The 23,117-nt window shown below is 47.5% G+C and overlaps 1 protein-coding gene across 5 annotated transcripts in view; it reads right to left on the reverse strand.

The window, feature by feature from the left end:
- Nucleotides 1-23,117, reverse strand: part of cobll1b (cordon-bleu WH2 repeat protein-like 1b) — a 251,139-nt gene that overhangs the window by 23,063 nt on the left and 204,959 nt on the right. For 4 of the 5 annotated variants that reach the window (XM_038789694.1, XM_038789695.1, XM_038789699.1 and 1 more), the window contains 2 exons: nt 16,753-16,848; nt 912-1,134 (listed from right to left, as the gene is read on the reverse strand). In XM_038789694.1, the coding sequence (XP_038645622.1) occupies nt 912-1,134; nt 16,753-16,848 (319 nt within the window). The remainder of the gene's footprint in view (nt 1-911; nt 1,135-16,752; nt 16,849-23,117) is intronic. The other variant, XM_038789697.1, reaches the window with a different exon arrangement.

The raw sequence follows: 23,117 nt of genomic DNA on the forward strand, positions 1-23,117 counted from the left end.
AGCAATAATTATGATTTAGTATGGTGTTGAAAACCCAGTTACACCTCATTCAAAAAGGCATAATAATTTAAAAGTTTTTATTTATTGTGAATAAAAGTATGAAAATGTGCAAGGTTCAGTTCAGTGGTTTTTAACTGATACTCGGGACTTCCAACATTGCATTCTGTCGAGGAATGGCGAATCACTAACAACATCTGTATTTCCATGTTTAACTATACATATGCCGAATCTACAAGTTCTTGTCAGTTTCACTGTCAATGACAGTAAATACAAATAATTTTGCTGGGCAAAGTCTTGGCCAATGCCTTTCCGGTGATTGAGATATCTGATGAATATTACGTAGCAAATAGCAACAGGCTTTACGTATTCAATATTTTACATCACTAAAAGACTCTCTTGCCTCATATTTACCATGGAATTTTTACCTTCTGGATGACTGGAACACAATGTTACAATACATTACACTTCATATCTATTTCACTGCTCATTATCATAAGAGATGGCAAGCAACAGACTTAACTCCATTAAGTGGAAAGTAATTTGATACTTAAAAGATTAGACTTTAGTAAACTGAGCAGACAATATTTTGGGAATTGAAAAAAAAAATTTAAGAGTACCCACTTATTTGTTTTCCAATTAAGGGGCAATTTAGCATGGCCAATCAACCTAACCTGCACATCTTTGGGTTGTGGGGGTGAAACCCGCGCAGACACGGGGAAAATGTGCAAACTCTACACAGATAGTGACCCGGGGCTGGGATCGAACCTGGATCCTCAGTGCCTTAAGCAGCAGTGCTAACCACTGCCCTACCGTGCCGCCATAATATTTTGGGAATTGTTCAAACAATGTTTTAATACAGTCATCTGAAGTGCCACAAGAAGCCACCGACCATATCATTAACCAGTACTTACTTGCCCTCAGGTTTGGAATTGATTTCTTTATCTGTCACATCTAAATTGCCAGGTTCTGAAGTCTGTGCGTTTTCAGAATTGGATGGAACATCTATGGAATCCTGTTTGCAGAGTGTCACTTCTCCTTTTCGAACAATAGCACCTTCGGCATCATCGACGTCTAGGGCTTTTATCTCTTCTGTTTCAACAATTTCCTCAAGGCTATGTTCAATTCCAATGCCAGCTGCACTCACAGGAAGACATGAGTCAAGTACTTGTATTAATGAACAAGCAACAGTACTTTATCAATTTACAAAGCTGTTTGTCAAACTGAACGTTTAAACAACTGAACACATCTTTCAGATCTGTATTTTAAGGGGATTAAATTGCGAAATAAACCTCTTCAAAAAAAACATTCTGCAGCAAGGCAATATGCTTTCTAAATGATTTATTTATCAGATGATAAACCTGCTCAAATTGTGCTAGAACACAGGCAACGCACACATTTTCCGTTGCTGTGTGGTCTACAATGTTCAATTTCAAATGCACTGAAAATTTATCAGTGTCTGCCAATGACACCATCCAATAGTGTTATTGTTTACCTGCAATGTACTGCCACATTTCTTCTCCATGTTGCTGACCAAACATTAATGGCAGCTTATTTCATATTTGATTTACACAGGTGTCTGAATCCTGTCGGAGTGAGGACAGAGTGACTATTGGGTAAGTAGTACAGATTTAAATTGTTTGCGCGGGTCCATAACAGCTGATTGCTGTTATAGTGCGGGACGCAGTGGTTGCTGGTTAAGTGTTTATTTTTACCTGTATTTAAGTTGGGCGGTTGCTAAACCCGAGACACTACACTTGTAGTGTCGCCCCACCCTTCCACCTCCTCTAACCCAAGGGGGTGAGTGAATATCAGGTAAGCTCTTTCTTTCATTTTCTTGTTTTATCCGCAAGTTATCTCGGGGAGATGGCAGGGAAGGCAGTGCAATGTTCTTCCTGCAGAATGTTTGAGGTGAGGTATGCCTTCAGTGTCCCTGCTGATTTCACCTGTGGGAAGTGCACCCATCTCCAGTCCAGAAGCCAGTGTTGAGAGTAGTGAGGTACCGAGGAGGGTATCATAGTTGCAGGAGTGTACCAGCAGACAGAAAGGTGGGTTGAAGTGTGTCTACTTTAATGCAAGGAGCATCCGGAATAATGTAGGTGAACTTGAAGCGTGGATTGGTACTTTGGACTATGATGTTGTGGCCATTACAGAGACATGGTTAGGACAGGGAAGGTTGTTGGAAGTTCCGGGGTACAGATGTTTCAGTAAGAGGAGGGAAGGTGGTAAAAGAGGTGGAGGAGTCGCATTGTTAACCAAGGATAATTTAACGGCTGCCGAAAGGCAGTTCGAGGGGGATTTGCCGACTGAGATAACATTGGCTAAAGTTAGAAATAGGAAAGGAGCGGTCACGTCGTTAGGAGTTTTCCACAGGCCCTCAAATAGTAACAGAGATGTGGAGGAAGAATTTGCAAAGCAGATTATGGATAGGTGTGGAGGTCTCAGGGTAGTTGTGATGGGTGACTTTAACTTTCCAAATATTGATTGGGATCTCTATAGGTCGAACAGTTCGGATGGGGCAGTTTTTGTATAGTGTGTGCAGGGGGTTTCCTGACACGATATGTGGCAGCAGGGTAGCATGGTGGTTAGTATAAATGCTTCACAGCTCCAGGGTCCCAGGTTCGATTCCCGGCTGGGTCACTGTCTGTGTGGAGTCTGCACGTCCTCCCCCTGTGTGCGTGGGTTTCCTCCGGGTGCTCCGGTTTCCTCCCACAGTCCAAAGATGTGCGGGTTAGGTGGATTGGCCATGCTAAATTGCCCGTAGTGTCCTAATTAAAGTAAGGTTAAGGGGGGGGGGGGGGGGGTTGCTGGGTTACGGGTATAGGGTGGATACGTGGGTTTGAGTAGGGTGATCATGGCTCGGCACAACATTGAGGACCGAAGGGCCTGTTCTGTGCTGTACTGTTCTATTCTATAATGTGGATAGGCCGACAAGAGGTGGGGCCACATTGGATTTGGTACTGGGTAATGAACCGGGCCAAGTGTTAGATTTGTTTGTGGGAGAGCACTTTGGAGATAGTGACCACAATTTGGTGTCTTTCACTATTGCAATGGAGAGGGATAGGGCCATACAGCAGGGCAAGGTTTACAATTGGGGGAGGGGTAATTATGATGCAATTAGGCAAGAATTAGTGAGCATAAGATGGGAACAGAAACTGTCAGAGAAAGGCACAAATGAAAAGTGGAACCATGGTTCACAAAAGAGGTTGACTGTCTTGTCAAGAGGAAAAAGAAAGCGTACGTAAGGATGAGAAAACAAGGTTCAGTTGGGTCGCTTGAGGTTACAAGGTAGCAAGGAATGAGCTAAAAAAAAGGGCTTAGGAGAGCTAGGAGGGTGCATGAGAAGTCCTTGGCGGGTCGGATCAAGGAAAACCCCAAGGCTTTTTACTCTCATGTGAGAAATAAAAGAATGACCAGGGTGAGGTTAGGGCCGGTCAAGGACAGTAGTGGGAACTTGTGCAGGAGTCAGAAGAGATAGGAGAGGCTCTGAATAAATACTTTTCCTCAGTGTTCACCAAGGAGAGGGGCCATGTTTATGAGGATGAGAGTGTGATATAGGCGGGTAGGCTGGAGTTGGTAGATGTTCTGAGGGAAGATGTATTAGCAATTTTGAAAAACCTTAGGGTCGACAAGTCCCCTGAGCCAGATGGGATATATCCTAGGATTCTTTGTGAAGCAAGGGATGAGATTGCAGAGCCTTTGGCTTTGATCTTTGTTTCCTCACTGTCCACGGGGACAGGACTGGAGAGGCGAATGTTGTTCCTCTGTTCAAGAAAGGGAATAGGAATGACCCTGATAATTATAGGCCAGTTAGTCTTACTTCGGTGGTCAGTAAGTTAATGGAAAAGGTCCTGAGGGGTAGGATTAATAACCATTTGGAAAGATGCAGCTTAATCCGGGATAGTCAACATGGATTCGTGAAGGACAGTAGTGGGAACTTGCCTCACAAATTTGATTGAATTCTTTGAGGAGGTAACTAAGTGTGTAGATGAAGTCACGGAGCTGAAAGGGGAGCTGTTGGAATCCCTGAAGGTGACGACGAGTAAGCTGCTGGAGACCCAGACAACCCAGGGTGCAGCGATACTCGAGTTGCAGCAGCAGGCCTCTGAGCGCGAGGAGGAGGTTTCGGCCCTCGTGGGGAAGGTGGAGATACACGAGGCACTTCATAAAAAGTGGCAAGATCGGTTTGAGGAGATGGAGCTTCGGTCACGGAGGAAGAACCTGCGGATCCTGGGCCTCGAGGAGGGGCTGGAGGGGTCGGACCTGCCGGCCTATGTGGCCGTGATGTTGAACTCGCTGGTGGGGGCAGGATCCTTCCATCTGCCCCTGGAGCTGGAGGGGGCCCATAGAGTGCTGGCCAGGCGGCCTAAGGCGAATGAACCCCCGCGGGCAGTGCTGGTGCGGTTCCATCAGTTCAGCGACTGGGAGTGTGTTCTCCGATGGGCCAAGAAGGTGAGTAGTAAGTGGGAGAATTCGGTAGTGAGTATCTACCAGGACTGGAGTGCAGAGGTGGCCAAGCGGAGAGCCGGGTTTAACCGGACGAAGGCGGTGCTCCATGGAAAGCAGGTGAAGTTCGGCATGTTGCCGCCTGCGCGCCTGTGGGTCACCTACAAGGACCGGCATCACTACTTTTAGTCCCCGGAGGAAGCGTGGGCCTTTGTGCAGGCTGAAAAGCTGGACTTGAACTAAAGATTGGGGGCTGTGGGAGTTTTTCTATTCTATTCATGTATCATTGTTTATGCTGTAGCGGGTTATTCTGTTTGTTTTTGTTTTTTCTCTCGCTTTCGGACGATGTGGGTTATGGTTTTGTGTTCTAAGGGGGGTACTGGGGTTTGTGGTTGATCTGTGTCTTTGTTTGTATGGAGTTGGTGGTTGGGCTGGGACTGCGGTTTGGGAGCTGCGTTGGTGGGATGGGGCAGTGTGAAAGCGCGGGCTTTTCTCTGGTTTCCCGCGCTGCGGGACGAGGAGGGTGGAGCTGGTGGTGAGGGGCGTGGCTATTAGACCGGGTTTCCTGCGCTGAAGCGGTGCCCAGGAGCTGATGCAGGGGAGGAGGGGGGACCTCATATCGGGAGGGGTCGGAGTTAGAGCGGGAGCTGCCGGGGTCAGCAGAAGTCAGCTGGCTCACGGGAGTACAGTGGAGGGAGAGTCGCGGCTCGGATGGGTCCAAGCCTTGGGGGGGGAGATACCGGGTTGCAGCTGGATTGGCCAGGGAGGAGTTCGAGGGGGGTCGGGGTGAGGTTCTATCGCCGTGGGAAACGGGCCGAATGGGTGATGGCCAGGGGCGAGCAGTCGATGGGGTATGGCTAGTCGACGGGGGAGGGGGGCGGGGTGCCCCCTGATCCGGCTGATTACGTGGAACGTGAGGGGGTTGAATGGGCCGGTTAAGCGGGCCCGGGTGTTTTCGCATCTGAAGGCGGACGTAGACGCCAAGTTGCTGGCGAAGATCTTGGCCACTAGAATAGAGGACTGTGTGCCAGGGGTAATACATGAAGATCAGACGGGTTTTGTGAAGGGGAGGCAGCTGAACACTAACGTGCGAAGGCTGCTAAATGTGATAATGATGCCGGCAGCAGAAGGAGAGGCGGAGATTGTGGTGGCATTGGATGCGGAGAAGGCCTTTGATAGGGTTGAGTGGGGGTACTTGTGGGAGGTGTTGGAGATGTTCGGGTTTGGGGTGGGGCTTATTAAATGGGTGAGGTTGCTGTACGAGGCCCCGATGGCGAGTGTAGCGACAAATGGGAGGAGGTCCGAGTACTTCAGGCTCCACCGTGGGACGAGGCAGGGGTGCCCCCTGTCCCCCTTGCTTTTTGCGCTGGCAATAGAGCCTCTTGCCATGGCTCTCAGGGAGTCGAGGAGGTGGAGGGGTTTGGTGCGAGGGGGGGAGGAGCACCGAGTGTCGCTGTATGTGGACTACTTGCTGTTGTATGTAGCAGACCCGGTAGGGGGAATGCCGGAGGTGATGGAGATTCTTGCAGAGTTCAGGAGTTTCTCGGGATATAAATTGAACCTGGGCAGTGAGCTGTTTGTCGTGCACCCGGGAGATCAGGAGGAGGGGATTGGTAGGCTCCCGCTAAAGAGGGCAGTGAGGAGTTTTAGGTGCCTGTGGGTTCAGGTGGCTAGGAGCTGGGGGACTCTGCACAAGCTCAATTTTACTAGGTTGGTGGAGCAGATGGAGGAGGAATTTAAAAGGTGGGACATGCTGCCGTTGTCGTTGGCGGGTAGAGTACAGTCCGTCAAAATGACGGTGCTCCCGAGGTTTTTGTTTTTGTTTCAGTGCCTCCCCATTTTCGTTCCGAGGGCCTTTTTTAGGAGGGTGAACAGCAGTATTCTGGGATTTGTTTGGGCGCATGGGACTCCGAGGGTAAGGAGGGTCTTTTTGGAGCGGGGCAGGGATAGAGGGGGGCTGGCGCTGCCCAACCTTTCTGGGTACTATTGGGCAGCTAATGTCTCGATGGTACGCAAGTAGGTAATGGAGGGGGAGGGGGCAGCATGGAAAAGGATGGAGATGGCGTCCTGTGGAGGCACGAGCCTGAAGGCACTGGTAACGGCTCCGTTGCCACTCCCTCCAACGAGGTACACCACGAGCCCGGTGGTGGCGGACACCCTCAAAATTTGGGGGCAGTGGAGGCGACACAGGGGGAAAGTGGGGGGCTCGGTGGAGGCCCCGCTGCGGGGGAACCACCGGTTTGTCCCAGGGAACATGGATGGCGGGTTCCTGGGGTGGCACAGGGTGGGCATTAGGAAGTTAGGAGACCTGTTTATTGACGGGAGGTTCGCGAGCCTTGGTGAACTGGAGGAGAAGTTTGAGCTCCCCCTGGGGAATATGTTCAGGTACCTTCAGGTCAAGGCATTTGCTAGGCGACAGGTGGAGGGGTTCTCTTTGCTGAAGGGATAGGGTGCTTTCAGGGGTGTGGGTCGGGGATGGGAAGGTGTCTGACATCTATCAGGTAATGCAGGAGGTGGGGGAGGCGTCGGTAGAGGAGCTGAAGGCTAAGTGGGAGGTGGAGCTGGGGGAGCAGATTGAGGAGGGGACATGGGCGGATGCCCTGGAGAGGGTGAACTCCTCCTCTTCATGTGCGAGGCTTAGTCTCATCCAGTTCAAGGTGCTGCACCGGGCCCACATGTCCGGATCTAGGATGAGTAGGTTCTTTGGGGGCGAAGACAGGTGCGTCAGGTGTTCGGGGAGTCCAGCGAACCATGCCCATATGTTCTGGGCATGCCCGGCACTGGAGGAGTTCTGGAAGGGGGCGGCGAGGACGGTGTCGAGGGTGGTGGGATCCAGGGTCAAGCCAGGCTGGGGACTCGCGATATTTGGGGTTGGGGTGGAGCCGGGAGTGCAGGAGGCGAAAGAGGCCGATGTCTTGGCCTTTGCGTCCCTAGTAGCCCAGCGGAGGATCATGCTCCAGTGGAAAGATGCGAGACCTCAGAGTGTGGAGACCTGGATTAATGACATGGCGGGATTCATTAAGTTGGAAAGGGTCAAGTTCGCCCTGAGGGGGTCGATACAAGGGTCCTTTGGAGGTGGCAGCCTTTCCTCGACTTTCTGGCTCAACGATAAGGTACTAGATCAGCAGCAGCAGCAACCCGGGAGGGGGGGGGGGGGGGGGGGGGGGGGGGGGGGGGGGGAGAGGGGGGGGAAAGGGGTTTAGGGGGATAGTGTATAAGTTAATTTACTTATTGTTAATTTATTCTGTTGTTTATTGGGGTTGGGGGGTTTGTTATATGCGTTGTTACGGGTGCCAGGGGGTGTTTATTATTATTATTGTTATTGTTATTATTGTATTGTTTTGTTGATATATATTTTTCAAAAAATTTCAATAAAAATTATTTTTTTTAAAGTGTGTAGACGAAGGTAGAGCAGTTGATGTCGTATACATGGATTTCAGTAAGGCGTTCCCCATGGTCAACTCATGAAGAAAGTAAGGAGGTGTGGGATAGAGGGAAATTTGGCCAATTGGATAAGTAACTGGCTATCACATAGAAGACTGAGGGTGGTGGTGGATGGAAAATTTTCAGACTGGAGACCAGTTATCAGCGGTCTACCACAGGGATCAGTGCTGGGTCCTCTGCTATTTGTGATTTTTATAAATGAATTGGGTGAGCGAGCTGAAGGGTGGTTCACTAAATTTGCTGATGACAGTAAGATTGGTGGAGTAGTGTATGAGGTGGGGGGCTGTTGTCGGCTGCAAAGAGACATTGATAGATGCAGAGCTGGGCAGATGGAGTTTAACCCTGATAAGTGTGAGGTGATTCATTCTGGTAGGACAAATTTGAATGCGGATTACAGGGTCAACGGCAGGGTTCGGAGGAATGTGGAGGAACAGAGAGATCTTGGGGTTCATGTCCACAGACCTCTGAAGGTTGCCACTCAAGTGGATAGAGCCGTGAAGAAGGCCTATAGTGTGTTAGCATTTATTAACAGGGGGCTTGAGCTTAAGAGCCGTGGGGTTATGTTGCAACTCTATAGGACCCTGGTGAGACCACATTTGGAGTATTGTGTGCAGTTCTGGTCACCTCACCAAAGGAGGCATGTGGAAGCATTGGAAAGGGTGCAAAGGAGATTTACCAGGATGCTGCCTGGCTTGGAGGATAGGACTTATGAGGAAAGGTTGAGGGAGCTTGGGCTTCTCTCTTTGGAGCGGAGGAGGATGAGAGGCGACTTAATAGAGGTTTATAAGATTTTGAGGGGCTAGATAGAGTGGACGTTCAGAGACTATTTCCTCGGATGAATGTAGCTGTCACAAGAGGGCAGAACTACAAGGTTCAGGGTGGGAGATATAGGAAGGATGTCCGAGGTAGGTTCTTTACTCAGAGAGTGGTTAGGGTGTGGAATGGACTGCCTGCTGTGATAGTGGAGTCGGACACTTTAGGAATTTTCAAGCGGTTATTGGATAGGCACATGGAGCACACCAGAATGACAGCTAGTACGATAACTTGATCTTGGTTTCGGACAAAGCTCGGCACAACATCGAGGGCCGAAGGGCCTGTTCTGTGCTGTACTGTTCGATGTTCTGTGACAGTATATATGGTAAGAAGTCTTAAAACACCCGGTTAAAGTCCAACAGGTTTGTTTCAAACACTAGCTTTCGGAGCGCAGCTCCTTCCTCAGGTGAATGAAGAGTATGTATGGTCTAATGGTAAAATCCAACTACTTTCTAAAACAAAAGGACAGTACTGTGGATGCTGTTAATCTGAAATAAAAACGTAAACTGCTGCCAAAACATAGCAGGTCTGGCAGCATCTGTGGAGAGAGAAACAGAGTTAATGATTCGAGTCCAAAATGACTCTTCTTAACTCACTATTTTCTGTCTGCCTGAAGATGCAGACTCTGACTAATGGGTGGGTTGTGGCATGAACAGATGCTATTTCCTTCTGTGCTGGTGAATCCCAAAATTATCTGCTGAGAATTAAGGGAATGCACTAACATCAATAATTGGGTGTCATCCTGACTTGCCCTGTCTGCTAATACAGTTACCCAGAACAGTGAGCAGCTGACCCAAATAGACTGGTTGTAATTCCGTTGGGGCATATTCCTTTCTCAGCTTCCAGTGGCCCAAGTACATTATTGGCACCATTTCCCAGGGCAACCATCCGCCCCAAAGCGTGCACAAATGCTGGGACCTCAACAAACTTCCGACTGAGAATTGCACCTGGGCTTGGCGCTCTGGGCTGCTGGATAGGCTTTTGGGTGCTGAAGAAGTTCAGGGGATATTTTATATGTTGGTCTGAGGGCTCAGTTTGCCACAACCCAGCCAACAATTCAGCTACATCCACCCCTCCCATTTGATATTGAAGCTGTCAAAAGAAATGCTCAAGCTCAATGTCGCTCATTTACAGCACTGAGCCAGGTGTCTGGCTGCCCTGTTAAGGAATATTCCATGTAGACTGAATGAAGAAATGTTGAGTGGATCCAACTTCTGTTGAAATTGGAGTGTAATATTTCATAAGCAAAAGATATAGTCTATTTCCACTCTTGTCTGATAAAAATCTGAGTGAACTACAGGGGAATTGAAATCACAGGAGTGCACATCATAGGATCAATGCTCAAGGCAAAGTAAGTTTTCTCATGATTGCTCCCCATGAGGCCTTTGAATCAACTCTCCAAAAATGCTGCCAAGGTCAACTTCAACTTGTGACAATGATGTAGCCATGACAGGTCATTCTAAAATCTGATGGAATGAGCACCATTCCACATTTAGTAGGCATCAGAGTGAAATGTTTTCACCATCAAGATGCTTGGATTTCCAGAAATAGTTGGCCAGTACTTATGTCAGCAAGAAATCTACACAAAGTGATTGTAGGCACTAACTCAAGTCAAGCACACAGTGACTCCAGCACTACTGTCCCTATCATTGACACATATCCACTTGTGTTACATCACAATTACGGGTAAATGCCTTTGTTAATCCCTACAATGGTTATACAATCAACCCATCATTGCTAATTCCTCAACTAAGTGAACACAACAATGAGACAAATCAAATACACAAATCACTATTATTATAGAACTTAAAGAAATTAATTCAGTTACTCAATCTTGTAGTCTGCCATTCTTTAATTGTGCGGTAAATAAAACATTAGTTGTCCAAAAGCCAAACAAGACACATGCATCACACAGCAAAAAATGGGTTGGCAATTAATTAGCAAATCGAGAAATATGTCCCAAAGATGTCAAACAGCACGTTCTTGAGAATGGAGACCATTGCATACTCATCTCTTTAAAACAAATCTCAAAGGCAGTTACAAGCTTCATTATGATCAAAGAACCACAGATGCTTGACCATCTCTGTGAGTCTTCAAAGATCCAGATGATACTATCTCTCCGGTAATCATGACCTCCTCAATACCTTCCTACTGCCCAGATAATAGACTGTTGAGGGAGAACCAGCAAATCTTGTGAGCCTTTTATGCCCTGTACGTCTAAGCTTCCCTCTGATTGGAAGAACGTGTGCAATTCTTATCATCAGGAAATATTTTGGCACAATTAGCAAACTTCAAGGCTAGCTACAGTTCACTGGTATTTGGAACTCCTTGAATTCGTGATCCTATAAACATCTATAAAGTGTATCTTTTCATGGGTCTCCTAAGCTTGCATAAATTGCACATTTGCAGTGTTTAACTAAGTGGCAGTTAATCAAGTTTAACTGATCTTTCCCCCCAGTGTTCTAGAAACCTTGAACATCAATTTGAGTGGCAGGATTGCTCAGAGGACAGATATTTAATCAACTGCCCAACTAAACATTCCACCACTCTCCATAGTATGCATCCATTTTATTGTAGCTCGATCAACATTAAAATGTCAGCCAGATTTGGGGACACAAAGTATTTCGAATGGCTAATATCAGAGCATTCCTTAGGACACAGAAGAGATAAATCGCAGTAAGAATATAAATTCAGGAGAGCAAGAATTGTCTTTGGTGCATGAAAGCAGAGATGTTGGAAATAGAATAGAAATAATTTCATTAAGTTGAAGAAAAAGACATCAGTAAAAGGAGACTGCAGACTTGAAACAGGAAAGGAGATGATGCAGTTCACAGAATAGTCACACGTCCATTCAATTCAATCTTTTAGCAGAACTGGATTTTTATATCTGTAGATAAAAATGAAAGTGATCAATTACTTCCAGCTATGTTTCTTTCAAAGTTGCTCTCTTTGGAATAATTACACTGCGGAAAATTTATTTTAATAAATCTGGGAACAGGAACAATTGCTGAATGGGAGTAGCCAGTCATTTGTCAATCTCGTCCCAAGAGAGATGTAATTTAAACTTCAACACTCAGGTAGTTGGGTATAACAACATGATTTCAAATTAGAAACCGTAAGGTCAAAGTATTTAGAGGTAAGCATTTGTCTCCACTTTTGGAATGGAGAGGAAGAAATACTTGCAGGCTCCATTCTCAGGATATTGAATGGTTTGGATCGAGCCACTGAGAGCGGAGACTCTTGAAGAAATACGGTTGATGGTCTAAAAGGTCTTTACTTTGGCTGATAAGTTTGTGCATTGGTAAACACAGTCTCTATTCACCATACAACAGATGGAAAGGCGGCAGAGAAATTGATGTTCATGTTTTAATGCATGAAATGTGTGTTTTTAAATGTAAAAATGCTTAATTTCTGGAAGCCCATTTAGGTTGAACTTTTTGGGTAGGTAAAAAGTACACACGACTTCATGAAAAAAAAACACTCTTAATTTGTAGTTTCTGTTGAATAATTCAACTGTTTGCCGATATGTCTGCAATGAAATGTGAGATTTAGGAGTGTATGCACTTGGCAATACTGTGCCTAAGGATGTTGCCATTTCAACCAAAGGAGTTTATTATGATACCTGGCCAAATTATAACTTGCACAGATGAATGAAAGTTCCTCAGCAGCACCTTTTCTTCCCATTTTTAATTGCAAATAAAGTACCCTAAATCAAAACAACAGCGAAACAGCGCAAGAGTTTAATCTAGGGACATTCTCATTGGGCAGAGATTTCAAACAATTTTCCCAGATAATATTTCAAGCAGTTGTTGGTATAAAACATATTACATACGTTAGAAATGTTAATGTTTCCAGTTGAGTGTAAAATGTTCCAACTTAAAACACCGAGTGCTTACCTTCAGGTTGAGACTAAAATTACTTTGTCCTTGACTGTCAATGTCCTCAGCCAGATCGTGAAACACAGTAAGGGGGGAAATAGAAATCAAGGTAAGAGATAGAGAGAGAAAGAGAAGGATTTTGAAATGGTCGGTCATGTCTGACAAGCCTGATTTAATTTTTTTGAAGAGGTGACTTAAGTGGTGGACTTTCTATGGATGTTTTTTATATCGACTTCCAAAAGGCTTTTGATAAGGTCCTACATGAGAAATGTGGGTTAGTGCCTTGAACTTAAATAAAGGCAATTATAAGAAGACACAGTTAGCGAACGTTGATTGGGAAACTAGATTAGAAGGGAAAACTGTAGAAAAACGGCAGACAGTAAAGGAGATATTTCATAACTCTGAACAAAGATAGATTCCACCGAGAAAGAAAGACTCAATCAGTGCACCATCTGTGGATAACGAAGGAAGGTAAAGAAAAGGGGCACGATTCAGCAAACTGAAGTTAAAGTTTGCTGAACAGTGCATTTAGCGGGGTGTTTCTTGGAGACAGCAGCGTCAAGAAACATCCCGCTATCCTTCAGTTTTTGCCTTTTTTATTGGCCTTGATGTGTTTCTCCACGCCGAGGCCGCACAAAGAGTGATTTCCTGCTGGAGAGTTTCAGCTCCTTGCCATTAAGGGCGCCATTTTGTCTGGCAGCTTGATCTTCCCAGCCACCCCTTTCAGACATCCAACCCTCCCCCAACTTTTTTGATCCGCCTCTCACCCCTCAACCTTGGGGGGGGGGGGGGGGGGGGGGGGGGGGCTGGAAACCCCCTTTAACTTGGCAAGGCTCCCCCGGGCTGTGCCAAACTGGCACACAGGCATGCTGGCACTGCCAACCTTACACCTGACAATGCCACCCAGGCACCCTATTAGTGCCAGGGTGGCACTGCCAGGATGCCCAGGCGCCACCCTGCCCTGTCCCCGATCACCAGGGGATCTCCAATGGCCTGGGTGATGCCCCCCCCCCCCCAGATACTGTTACGCCTGGTAAACGTTTGTGTGGATTGGTACTAAAGGGCGCACTGGCGAGGACTCCCAGCCGTGGCCAATGAGTCCCGGGCGTTGTGTGAATCTGATGTCTGGGCATTTAAATGAGCAAATAGGTTCATCTAAATATTCAGATCTGGATCTCACCCAGTCAGGGTGAGATCCAGATCGCGCTGAACAGAGGGTGTCAGGTGACGTGCGACCAGCGCGGGACCCGATTTGGGGCTCACATATGATGCATCCATTGTGCACGGGTCCAGGTCGGGCGCAACGGGGTCGCAGAATCACACCCAAGGTGGACAATGCTGTGAAGATTAGTAGTGGGACAAAAGATTGGGAATGTTTCAGCAAAGGGTGACTAAAGAAAATAATGAAGAGAGAGAATTTGGGTGGCAAAGAGCACATGGGGAGAGGATGGAGCACATCAGCGGTGGGGGGGGGGGTTCAAGGGCATTGGAGGGGGTTTCAAGGGTGTTGGAGGAGGGGGGTCCAGGGCATTGGAGGGGGGGTCAAGTGCGTTGATTGGGGGGGGGGTCCAGCGCGTTGGAGGGAGGGGGTCCAGGGCGTTGGAGGAGGGGGGTCCAGGGTATTGGAGGCGGGGTCCAGGGCGTTGGAGGAGGGGGTCCAGGGTGTGGAAGGGAGGGGATCCAGGGCGTTGGAGGAGGGGGGTCCAGGGTATTGGAGGCGGGGTCCAGGGCGGTGGAGGAGGGGGTCCAGGGTGTTGAAGGGAGGGGGTCCAGGGCGTTGGAGGGGGGGGGGGCAGGGCGTTGGAGGGAGGGGGTCCAGGGCGTTGGAGGAGGGGGTCCAGGGCGTTGGAGGGAGGGGGTCCAGGGCGTTGGAGGGAGGGGGTCCAGGGCGTTGGAGGGAGGGGGTCCAGGGCGTTGGAGGGAGGGGGTCCAGGGCGTTGGAGGGAGGGGGGGGGCAGGGCGTTGGAGGGAGGGGGTCCAGGGCGTTGGAGGGAGGGGGTCCAGGGCGCGTTGGAGGGAGGGGGTCCAGGGCATTGGAGGGAGGGGGTCCAGGGGGCTGGAGGGAGGCGGTCCAGGGCGCTGGAGGGATGGGGTCCAGGGCGTTGGAGGAGGGGGGTCCAGGGTATTGGAGGCGGGGTCCAGGGCGTTGGAGGGGGTCCAGGGCGTTGGAGGGAGGGGGTCCAGGGCGTTGGAGGGAGGGGGTCCAGGGTGTTGAAGGGAGGGGGTCCAGGGTGTTGAAGGGAGGGGGTCCAGGGTGTTGGAGGGGGGGGGGGGCAGGGCGTTGGAGGGAGGGGGTCCAGGGCGTTGGAGGGAGGGGGTCCAGGGCATTGGAGGGAGGGGGTCCAGGGCGTTGGAGGGAGGGGGTCCAGGGCGTTGGAGGGAGGGGGTCCAGGGCGTTGGAGAGAGGGGGTCCAGGGCGTTGGAGGGAGGGGGTCCAGGGCGTTGGAGGGAGGGGGTCCAGGGCGTTGGAGGGAGGGGGTCCAGGGCGTTGGAGGAGGGGGGTCCAGGGCGTTGGAGGAGGGGGGTCCAGGGTATTGGAGGAGCGGGTCCAGGGTGTTGAAGGGAGGGGGTCCAGGGCGTTGGAGAGGGGGGGGGGCAGGGCGTTGGAGGGAGGGGGTCCAGGGCGTTGGAGGGAGGGGGTCCAGGGCGTTGGAGGGAGGGGTCCAGGGCGTTGGAGGGAGGGGGTCCAGGGCGTTGGAGGGAGGGGGTCCAGGGCGTTGGAGGGAGGGGGTCCAGGGCGTTGGAGGGAGGGGGTCCAGGGCGTTGGAGGGAGGGGGTCCAGGGCGTTGGAGGGGGGGGCCAGGGCGTTGGAGGGGGGGGCCAGGGCGTTGGAGGGGGGGGCCAGGGCGTTGGAGGGGGGGGCCAGGGCGTTGGAGGGGGGGTCCAGGGCGTTGCAAGGGGGTCCAGGGCATTGGAGGGGGTTCAAGGACATTGCAGGGTGGGTCAAAGGCATTGTGGGATATCAAGGATGTTGGGGGGGGTTCGAGAGTGTGGAGTGCCGGCAAAATCAACATTACAATTGCTCTTCCTTCACAAAAATATTTTATTTTATTTGCTACCTAGTTTACTCCAACAGTGTATTCTTTCAGACTGGGTGGATAATGTTTGCCACTGGCAGTAGATTACAATATCACACAGCCGTTTGTGGTTTTAGTTTTACTGAAATTGGTTTGATGCATTTTCTAAAAGGTTTAATTGTATATAAGCGGAAAATCTTTGCTCTGAGCAGCCCTATAGCTTTTGTTTTTTATTACCCTGTCTTCATTCAATGTTTTTCTAAACAGATACCTAACTCAAGGCAAGATCCTTATTGTTGATTTATTTTTCAAGAGCTACATATGCACGATACGGAAAGTCATCACAAGTTGTTGCATTCTACTTCCTTCTGTGCTTATTTCTTCCGAAGAGTGAATGACATTTAAATGGGTGGACAGTCAGTTTGGCTAGAAGTGTCAGGTCAAGCGATAATTAACTAATAGCACATTTTACAATCTCTTTTATTTCTTTTCCATTTCCCTAATGTAAAGCAGACTGCTAATTTGCCATTACCAGTTTTGCGCTGCTGTCCAAGACTAATTCCCAGCTCATAAAAATATACATTTATTTTTATGTGAAGAAAAGGTTGCATTAGTTACAACACTGACTACTCTTCAACAAGTATTTCATTGGCTGTAAAGCATTTTGAGGTGTCCCAAGGTCATTAAGTCACTATATTGGCACAAATATTTATTTTCTTCCAACTATTCATTTAATGAAAAAGTCTACTTTTAATTAAATATGCTTGCTGGGTACTTAGGCTGTATATATATTGTTTTGAAACATTGGGCTGGATTCTTCTGTTCACCCAGACTCGTGTTTCTCAGCGGCACACAATTTGCTGGTGGCAGGATAGTCCACTCCCGTCGCTTGACAGTGAGATTTCCCATTGAAGACATCCCACTCTGCTGGGAAACCCGCAGGCTGGACTGTGCTGCCAGCGGGAACAGAGAATCCTAACGGCTGGAGAATTCTGGCTATTACCATACCGTTGTTTTTAAGAAGAGGATATTGTGTTACATATAACTTTTGTTTTTAAAGATAGCCAAATTGATCAGAACTCTTATTTAAGTAAATTAGACACAGATGCTTCTTAGGGAAGAATTGATAATTGCTGATAAGCGAGGAACATTTTTACCTTGCTCATCAGCTGATGTGGAGAACATTTTAAAAGCGGCAGTCTTATCTGCAGCATCAGGATTTGGGCAGGAGTCCACTGATCTCAGATTAGAATCTGGCAGAACAAAACACAACATTATCAAGACAAAAATACCATTTTCCCTATTTATGCTACATCTATTGAAATCTTCACTATACCTCTGTAGTACATGTACTTTGGCAGTAATTATTTCAGAATTCTTAGAACAGCTCAAAAGATTTGCAATCCTTAACACAAATGCTTCACTCGGGACAAAGATAGATTTTGAGTCAATTGATTTTCTTAAAATGAATACATCTTCCTTGAAATAATCAATTGAAAATAAATGTATCACATTAATCTTCAGCTGGCAAGAATTGGCAAATGTCTTTAAATGCTTGATAAAGCCATATCAGGTGCACAATATTAAACTATCCAAGTTTTCATATTTAATCTAACAGATACCAATCTAACAAATATAATTCAATCACCTGTTTCTGAGGAAATAAGTTTCAAATTATTAGTACTCTTTCGTTTAAACTAAATCCAGAAGTTCAAGTCTTCCTTTACATCACATAGCACATTGTCAAGTCTCAAACACCTCACATACATACAATGAAGGACTGTGTGGTAACAGAAACATTGCAAATACTGTATTGCTGCAGCACCCCAGGTGTTAGTTCGAGGACTGCGCTGATTCTGATGGTGGCTTCGGTATACGTGCTGAATGTGCTACATTTAGAGACTTGAAGGAAAGAGAAGACTTCAACTTAAGTGTCGCTTTCTCGCATTTCTCAGAAACATCTCAATGCAATTCACATACTCCAAATGCATGGAGTTGTATCGGTAAATATCATATAAACCCTGTGCGCAGCAAAAATCTCATAAGTAGCATGAAATTAATCTTTCTCATTTTGGTTTCAGGAAGTGTGTTGGCCAGGAACTCCCTCTTCCATCACTCACTCGGTCACTCTATCAACCGGCATACCACTTACTCGCTGCTTGATGCTCTTCCATCTTGTGAAATCATCCCCTCCAAAAACCTGGGGAAATTCTCTTCTTCCAACTGTACCCACAATTCCCCTTCTCTTCACCCTTGCTCCGCATCTCCGTGGATGAAACAAAGGTTAGCTGGGAGGTTAACAGGGAGGTTGAGCGTCTTGGGTTACAGGTAGACATAGACAGGATGGTCAAATGGGCAGAAAAGTGGAAGATGGAATTTAACCTTGCAAAGTGTGAGGTGATGCCCTTTGGAAGGAGTAATGCGACAAGGAAGTATTCAATGAATGGCATGACACTTGGAAGTTCAGAGGAACAAAGGGATCTTATCGTGTTTGTCCATAGATCTCTGAAGGCAGAAGGGCATGTTAATAGAAGAAAAAGGGCACATGGGTTACTTGCCTTTATCAATCGAGGCATAGATTACAAAAGCCACAGCTGGAGTATTGTGTATAATTTTGGTTGCCACATTATAGGAAGGATGTGATTGCACTGGAGGAGGTGCAGAGGAGATTCACCAGGATGTCCCCTGGGATAGAACATTTAAGTTATGAAGAGAGGATGGATAGGCTTGGATTGTTTTCGCTGGAGCAGAGAAGACTGAGGGGCGACTGATCGGGTGTATAAGATTATAAGGGACATGGACAGGGTGAATAGGGAACAGCTGTTCCCCTTAGTTGAAGGGCAAATTATGAGGGGAACAAGAGTTCAAGTGAGGGGTAGGAGGTTATGGGGGGAATTTGAGGAAAAACGTTTTTACCCAGAGGGTGGTGACAGTCTGGAATGCACTGCCTGGGAGAGTGATTGTGCAACCATCAAACACCTATCTATTCTAATCCCATTTTCCAGCAATCTGTTCGCAGCATTGTATTTGATGACATTTCAAGTGCTCATTGAAATACTTCTTAAATATTGTGAGGGTTTCCGCCTCTACCACCCTTTGAAGCAATACGTTCCAGATTCTCACCACCCTCTGGGTGTAAAGGGTTTTCCTCAAATCCCTCTAAATCTCCTGCTCTGATCTATGCCCCCCTGGTTATTGATACCTCTACTAATGGGAAAGGTTTCTTCCCATCTGCCCTATCTGTAGCCCTCATAATTTTATACACCTCAATGAGGTCCCCTTCAGCCTTCTCTACTCGAAGGAAAACAATGGCAGCCTATCCAGTCTCTCTTCTTAGCCGAAATGCTTCAGCCCAGGCAGCATCCTGGTGAACTTCCTCTGCATCCTTTCTAATGCAGTCACATCCTTCCTATAATGTGGCTGTGACCTAACCAGTGTTTTATCCAGCTCCATCATATGGGATGGGAACTGATGCAGGAAGGCTGAGGGAATTAAAGTGAGGACAGAAACAAAAGGCAGGAGGGAAATAGTGAAAGGCAGAGAAACCAAAGTCAAAAATCAAAGAGGGCCACAGTACAGAGACTGTGCACAACTCATTGGTAAGGTATCCGAGATCGATGAGTTACTGCAGTTCATCTTGTAGATGGTACACATGGCTGCCACTGTTCGTCGGTGATGGAGTGTTTGAATGTTTGGAAGGAGGAGCAATCAAGCAGACTGCTTTGTCCTGGATGGTGTCAAGCTCCAGGTGTTGTTGGAGCTGCACTCATCCAGGCAAGTGGAGTGTATTACATTACACTGCTAACTTGTGCCTTGTGATGGTAGACAGTCTTTGGAGGGTCAGCAGGTGAGTTACTCAACATAGGATTCCTAGCCTTTGGTAGTCACTATTAATGCAGCTAGTCCAGTTCAGTTTCTGATCAATGATAATCCCCAGGATGTTGATTGTGGAGGGTTCAGCGATGGCAATGCCATTGAATGTCAAGTGGCGATGGTTAGATCCTCTATTGTAATGATAATAATCTTTATTGTCACAAGTAATCCTCTGGGTGTTCCGGTTTTCTCCCACAAGTCCTGCAAGAAGGGGCTGGTTTAGCACAGGGTTAAATAGTTGGCTTTTAAAGCAGACCAAGGCAGGCCAGCAGCACAGTTCAATTCCCGTACCAGCCTCCCCGAACAGGCGCCAGAATGTGGCAACTAGAGGCTTTTCACAGTAACTTCATTTGAAGCCTACTTGTGACAATAAGCTATTTTCATTTCATTTCATTTTTCAAGACGCTTGTTAGGCGAATTGGACATTCTGAATTCTCCCTCAGTGTACCCAACAAGTGGATATTCTTAATTCTCCCTCGGTGGATCCAAACAGGTGCCAGAGTGTGATGACCAGGGGAATTTTCACAGTCACTTCATTGCAGTGTTAATCATTTAGCAGTGTTAGCATTTGATAAGGTTCCCCATGGTAGGCTTATGCAGAAAGTAAGGAGGCATGGGATAGTGAGAAAGTTGGCCAGTTGGATAACGAACTGGCTAACCGATAGAAGTCAGAGAGTGGTGGTGGATGGCAAATATTCAGCCTGGGGCGCAGTTACCAGTGGCGTACCGCAGGGATCAGTTCTGGGTTCTCTGCTGTTTGTGATTTTCATTAATGACTTGAATGAGGGAGTTGAAGGGTGGGTCAGTACATTTGCAGACGATACAAAGATTTGCGGAGTTGTGGATAGTGAGGAGGGCAGCACGGTAGCATAGTGGTTAGCACAGCTCCAGGGTCCCAGGTTCGATTCCCGGCTTGGGTCACTGTCTGTGCGGAGTTTGCACGTTCTCCCCGTGTGTGCGTGGGTTTCCTCTGGGTGCTCCGGTTTCCTCCCACAGTCCAAAGATGTGCAGGTCAGGTGGATTGGTTATGCTAAATTGCCCTTAGTGTCCAAAATTGCCCTTAGTGTTGGGTGGGGTTACTGGGTTATGGGGATAGGGTGGAGGTGTGGGCTTGGGTAAGGTGCTCTTTCCAAGAGCCAGTGTAGACTCGATGGGCCGAATGGCCCCCTTCTGCACTGTAAATTCTATGAAATTTGTCGGCTGCAAAGAGACGTAGATAGGATGCAGAGTTGGGCTGAGAAGTGGCAGATGGAGTTTAACCCTGAAAAGTGTGAGGTTGTCCATTTTGGACAAATATGAATGCGGAACACAGGATTAATGGTAGGGTTCTTGGCAACGTGGAGGAGCAGAGAGATCTTGGTGTCTATGTTCATAGATCTTTGAAAGTTGCCACTTAAGTGGATAGAGCTGTGAAGAAGGCCTATGGTGTGCTAGCGTTCATTAGCAGAGGGATTGAAGTTAAGAACCGTGAGGTGTTGATGCAGCTGTACAAAACCTTGGTAAGGCCACATTTGGAGTACTGTGTGCAGTTCTGGTCACCTCATTTTAGGAAGGATGTGGAAGCTTTGGAAAAGGTGCAAAGGAGATTTACCAGGATGTTGCCTGGAATCGAGAGTAGGTCTTACGAGGAAAGGTTGAGGGTGCTAGGCCTTTTCTCATTAGAACGGAGAAGGATGAGGGGGCGACTTGATAGAGGTTTATAAGATGATCAGGGGAATAGATAGAGTAGACAGTCAAAGACTTTTACCCTGGGTGAAACAAACCATTACAAGGGGACATAAATTTAAGGTGAATGGTGGAAGATATAGGGGGGATGTCAGAGGTAGGTTCTTTACCCAGAGAGTAGTGGGGGCATGGAATGCACTGCCTGTGGAAGTAGTTGAGTCGGAAACATTAGGGACCTTCAAGTGGCTATTGGATAGGTACATGGATTACGGTAGAATGATGGGTGTAGATTAATTTGTTCTTAATCTAGGACAAAAGTTCGGCACAATATCGTGGGCCGAAGGGCCTGTTCTGTGCTTTATTTTTCTATGTTCTATGTTCTTAATGTAAGCCTACTTGTGACACTAATATTATTATTAGATTATATTGTGCTTGAACATACATTTATGCCAAGACCCTACATTCAGCCAACACCAGCAGCTGGCACTATTCTGAGGCTAAAATAATTGGGAATAACTTTATACGGTGCCTTTCCCATCTTCAGAATATCGCAAAGTACTTTATAGCCAGATAATTACTTTTTAACCACAGTGACTATTTTTACAGATAAATGCAGCAGTAATCTGTTTACTGCTTGGTCGCACAAACAGCAATGGAATGATTGACCAAATAATATGTATTTCATGGGTTACATATTGGCCCACATATTTGGAGAATTCCCCTGCTCACCGTCGAATACCGACGTGGAATCTTTCAATGTCAACTCAAGGTGACAGCTACAGCCTTAGGTTTAACCTTTTACCTGAGTCAACTGAAAACCTGGCAACAGCCTTGCAATTTATTATCTGACTTGAACCTTTTGCAGCAGTTTAACATGTGAATCAGGCAGAAGGAAATCCAATCTCGCTCTGAAGGGTTGCCGGAGAGTGTGCTATGAAAATGCGCAGGCTGTTCATTACTTGGCGTAATTTTTTTTTTACATAGAATTTACAGTGCAGAAGGAGGCCATTCGGCCCATCGAGTCTGCACCGGCTCCTGGAAAGAGCACCGTACCCAAGGTTAACACCTCCACCCTATCCCCATAACCCAGTAACCCCACCCAACACTAAGGGCAATTTTGGACACTAAGGGCAATTTATCATGGCCAATCCACCTAACCTGCACATCTTTGGACTGTGGGAGGAAACCGGAGCACCCGGAGGAAACCCACGCACACACGGGGAGGATGTGCAGACTCCGCACAGACAGTGACCCAAGCCGGAATCGAACCTGGGACCCTGGAGCTGTGAAGCGATTGTGCTATCCACAATGCTACCGCGCTGCCCTAAATGAAAAAGGCTGATGGGGGTGGGGAGCCTGTCAATCACACTAAAATGTGATCTTGGGTGTTCGGCCACACATTGATGATGCCACAGAATTTCTCTGCGCATACAGTCTCAAGTATAAAGTGGGGCTTTTGAATCTTTGGACTTTAAAAACAGTCCAGCACCATGCTCCCATCCCTAACTTCCTGGTTTACTTTTTGACTTACGCGTGCTTTGTACATAGGTACATCACCCATCGCGTGAGCAATGTTCACTTATCTGCAGTTTCTTCACCCTCTCTCTTCCTTCTTGGGGGGCGGGGAAAGTCGGCAGCCATGGTGGAGCAGGGATTAGAATGGGAAGTGCAGCCCAATTAAAGGGATTAACCCAGAAATGTCAGAATCACTGGGTCCAGAGATGCAAGAATGGCTCTGTTTGATTTTAAATCTTCATTGCCATATTGCTCAGAGGCTCCCCCATCTGTTGTATGAAGATACTGCACCACAATTTTCTGTACAGTAACTGTCCAAACCAATGCTGCCCTCACATGGCTGGAACCCGAGTCCCATTCAAAAGCATGTTCCCTCCTCACAACTTGGGCGTCTGCGAGATTTTACAGGATCATAACCCCTGCAAACCAGGGCACTTTTACTGCACAGTAATTCCCTTCATTTAGGGCT

The sequence above is a fragment of the Scyliorhinus canicula genome, chromosome 2, assembly GCF_902713615.1.
Source record: "Scyliorhinus canicula chromosome 2, sScyCan1.1, whole genome shotgun sequence".
In the NCBI taxonomy this organism is placed as follows: Eukaryota; Metazoa; Chordata; class Chondrichthyes; order Carcharhiniformes; family Scyliorhinidae; genus Scyliorhinus; species Scyliorhinus canicula.